Source organism: Egretta garzetta, unplaced genomic scaffold (assembly GCF_000687185.1).
Source record: "Egretta garzetta isolate BGI_Z169 unplaced genomic scaffold, ASM68718v1 scaffold17, whole genome shotgun sequence".
Classification (NCBI taxonomy): Eukaryota; Metazoa; Chordata; class Aves; order Pelecaniformes; family Ardeidae; genus Egretta; species Egretta garzetta.
The window spans coordinates 89823-93723 of NW_009260136.1; the positions used below are offsets into that span (position 1 = coordinate 89823).

General features: G+C 50.3%; 1 protein-coding gene across 1 annotated transcript in view; it reads right to left on the reverse strand.

Moving 5' to 3' along the window:
- LOC104128790 (cullin-9-like) overlaps positions 1-3860 on the reverse strand; it is a 13319-nt gene extending 9459 nt beyond the window's left edge. The window contains 4 exon segments of the mRNA XM_035897054.1: positions 139-290; positions 1109-1339; positions 1342-1608; positions 3131-3860. Of these exon segments, the coding sequence (XP_035752947.1) occupies positions 139-290; positions 1109-1339; positions 1342-1594 (636 nt within the window). The 5' untranslated portion in view covers positions 1595-1608; positions 3131-3860.
- Between the last annotated feature and the right edge of the window lie 41 nt (positions 3861-3901).

Here is a 3901-nt window from a genome sequence, read left to right on the forward strand (position 1 = left end):
CCAATACCCAGTCCTGCTCAGCTGCCCACTGCCAACTACCCTCCTGTCCCAGACAAAGGACACCACTCTGCCCCCCCACTCTCACCCCTCCTGACCCCTAAAGCCCACAGGCCCAGGGCTGGCAGCCCCTGCCACTACCTGGGGAAGGTGAATCCCCTCGAATGACATGCAGTACTCTTCAGAAGACATCTCAGCAAACAGCTCCAGCAAGGTGTAGCGACTGTCGAAGTCTACGTGCTGCTCAATGCCATCCTGCTGGCTGAGGGACAGCAGGACATAGGCCCGGCTCCCTGCAACAACAACAGAAACCCTTCAGGCCCCATAAAGATAACCCTCACCCCATCTTCCCTGCACGAGATAGACTCACAGGCAAGGAACAGCTTTGCTGCTCAGTGTAACCTAGAACCACGTTCTCTCCTTTAACCTGGATTGGCAACATTTTGCTCCACCAAATAACACTGCATTTTTCCCACCCCTAAAGCTGCACGATTCCTCCAAAGCACCAACCCCAAATAACTGACTCCAGAACAGGGTTCCAGGGAAGAAAAAAGTTAAGTTTGAACCTGAATCAGCCCCTCATTTGCCCTGCTGGAAAGCCACATGAACTTGGGCACGAGGACAGGGAAAGCCAGATCTCTTGTGGGACACACTACCACTAGCAACCTTCCAGGTGCACCCAAGCCTCATCATTCTGAGCCATGGCAGCTCCTCTCAAATGAGAGCCAGGCAGCACCTGGGTGAGGACCAGCCTCTCTACCCACCAGGGCCTGAGGAAAGGCACCCTGCCAAGAACAGGCCAGAGCCTTTCCAACTGACAGCCTGCAGCAGAGACATCCCAACGCTCTACCAAGCCTCTTGGCATAAGTCCTCCTAACAGTTATTCAGCATCCCAGCTCAGGAACCTGTTAGGAGAAGTTCCCAAGTCTTAAAGCACTCCAGACAACTATGACCCAGAAGCCACTTGGAAGCTCCAGTCTGATTCTTCCCCTTTTGCCAACAAGCCCCGAGACACACTGCTTCCCAGGCGTCCCACACCTACAGAAGGACTGGCACCCCTCAGCTGCCCAGCAGCACCTCCTCAGTGGCACTGAGCAGCAGCAGCCCCCACCTGCATCATGAGAAGCCAGGGCCCTCAGCATCTTGCCAGCACTGCGGCGGATTTGCTTCTCCGTGTGGCACAGCATCTTCATCAGCAAGTCAAGGGCTCCCGTCTCCTTGAAGGCACCTGCCAGCGAACCAATGCTGGCATACGCGCTCCGCACGTGGATGGCGGGACATCTGTAGTGAACGGGCTGGCTGCCTTCTCCTCTTTCATCCACTGCCCTTCCAGCTTCCTCTTGCCCAACAGTGCCGGGCAGCTGGCACACACCTCTTCTGTAGACATCCACATCAAGATGTTCTCCGGCTTGGTCTCTGCAGAGGCGGCACTGCTGCCTCCCACTGCTCTCTCTTCCAAGCTGATGATACTCCACTGGATCAGGTATTCAGGCTGGCCATTGTGGCCTTGCCGCTGCCGGAGCAGCTCTTCCGGGTAAGCCTGCAGTTTGGGTCCCAGGTGCACAAGCAGGTTGCCATTGTGCCTCTCATTCACCATGACAGGAAATGTGCCTGTGGAGACAGAGGGGAAGCAGAGGCAAGCTTTTATTTCTGAGCTGCATGCCAGGGAAAGCAGGAACAAGCACCTCAGTTGCTTGACAGTAGAAGTGGCTGAGGCACAGCTTTTGATACTGAGACCCTGCACCCAGGATAAAGCTCTGAAGAATACCCCATTTTGCAGAGGGTCACATCCTCCCTCCAAGAAATTGAGCCAGTGTTTCATATATAAACCCTGTTCCCAGCATTACTGGCACACAAAGGGGTTCTCCAAAAAATCAAGGCAAAATTGGCCTGTTCAGATCCTCTTATAAGACCACAAATAACAGCAGGAGATCTGAGTCCTGTTCTCATCTTTGTCACTGTCCACAACATGACTCTGTGCAAGTTGTTGCTTTTGCACTTCTGTCTTCCCTTGTTATTTACCATTTATATCTGTTTAGACTGTAAGTTTAGCTAGAGCTCAAGATTTCAGGCAGACACCCTCTCTAACCTAACTTGAGTCACCAGGCCCTCAAGAAAATAACCAGCAATTTCTCAAATCAATTTCATATACATGAAATCAGGTCACTTTTGAAAAATGTCCCAGTTTCGGCTGGGATAGAGTTAATTTTCTTCCTAGTAGCTGGCATAGTGCTGTGTTTTGGATTTAGTATAAGAATAATGTAGTGATAACACACTGATGTTTTAGTTGTTGCTAAGCAGTGCTTGTCAAGGACTTTTCAGCTTCCCATGGCCAGGGAGCTCAGGGACTGGCTGGGCGTTGGTCAGGGGGTGGTGAGCAATTGTATTGTGCATCACTTGTTTTGTATATTCTTTTATCATTATGATTTTGCTCTGCTGTTTTATTAAGCTGTCATTATCTTAACGCACAGGTTTTACTTCTTTTTTTCCTGATCCTCTCCCCCATCCCACTAGGGCAAGAGAGCAGCTGCATAGTGCTTAGTTGCCAGCTGGGGTTAAACCACAACAGCCACTCCTTGGCCTCCTCTCAGATATTCTTTGCCTTTACAACATTTAGCCAATGGGTAAATTCAACAAAATGAAAAGATTGTTAGTCTCTGCTGCCTGACTATTCTGCATATCTTATGACCACAAAGAAGAACCCATGATGCTTCTCTTTCATCTATGCAAAGAAAAGCATGAAATAATTTGCTGTCTAAGACTGAGTGCCAGCAATCAGCTGGCCAACAGTAAATGATACCACACACAGTGGACTGACTTCATTACTATAAAAGATGCCAGATCAGAGTCTGATAAGGTTCTCAGAGGAGCTCAGGCAGGCAATAGTGGAAACACATGAACAGGCCCTCTTGTTGTCATTTACACATACTAACAAGACAAGCAGTGAGGCAACATGCTGTTCAGCTGATGGGAACACAAGTCATTCTTAAAAAATGAGCTAATAAACATAGGAAATAGTCAATCCATGTACAACCAAAGAAGATGCTGACCATCAAAGATGATGGTAAGCACAGTAAGGTGTTTCCCAGGTGCAGAGAGAAGAAGCCCGAACTCCCAAGAAATTCATACCTACCTTCAATTGTGCCTTCCTTGGAGTTTGCAGCAAGCCAGCTAGGAATCTTCTTGCAGACTCTCTGTAATAAAAGAACCTAGTTATTCTCCTGTGTTTTCTAACAGTGTTTAGATGCCACACCATAAACCAAACAATGACTTTCCCTAACTGTGCTCTTACAGTGCACAAACCACCCTACCCCAAGAGGTTCATGTAAAATTCATAGTAAAAGAAAAGCCTCTGTGAAGCGTTGTTTTGTTTGAAAACTTCGCCCCATCCCCACATCATGGCATTTAGCATGAAAAACCCTCTTTAGAGCAGAGCAGAGAAGGGGCCCTTGTAGCTAGGCAGGGGAGAAGTTGGATTTAGGGCACCTGAAGAAGCAGCTGCAATGCATATGACTAATGAGGCACAGTAGAGCCTACGATAAACCACAGCTAAATTGTTAAACTGCTTAAAACCGCACACTACAGTAAGTTTCCGAGTTGTGGCAGATGAATACGCCAGCTACCGTGCCAAGCCCCTAAAGCACCAGGTGCAGAAGCACAGCCTGGAACGGCCTGGGCGCAGGCAGACAGAGCACCCCCGGGACGGCAGGGCACGAGGCCGGCCGGCGCACGGAAACGAGCAGGGCCTCTGAAAGCATTTGCCTCGGCAGTGGCCGCCGCGGAAAAGACGGGTTTTCTTCCAGGCCGCTCCAGACACCTCGGCAAGCCCCGCTCCACCTCCCGCTCCCTTCCCGCACCGCTGCCCCGTCGCTCCCGCCCCAGGAACGGCAGCCAGGCCCGCCGC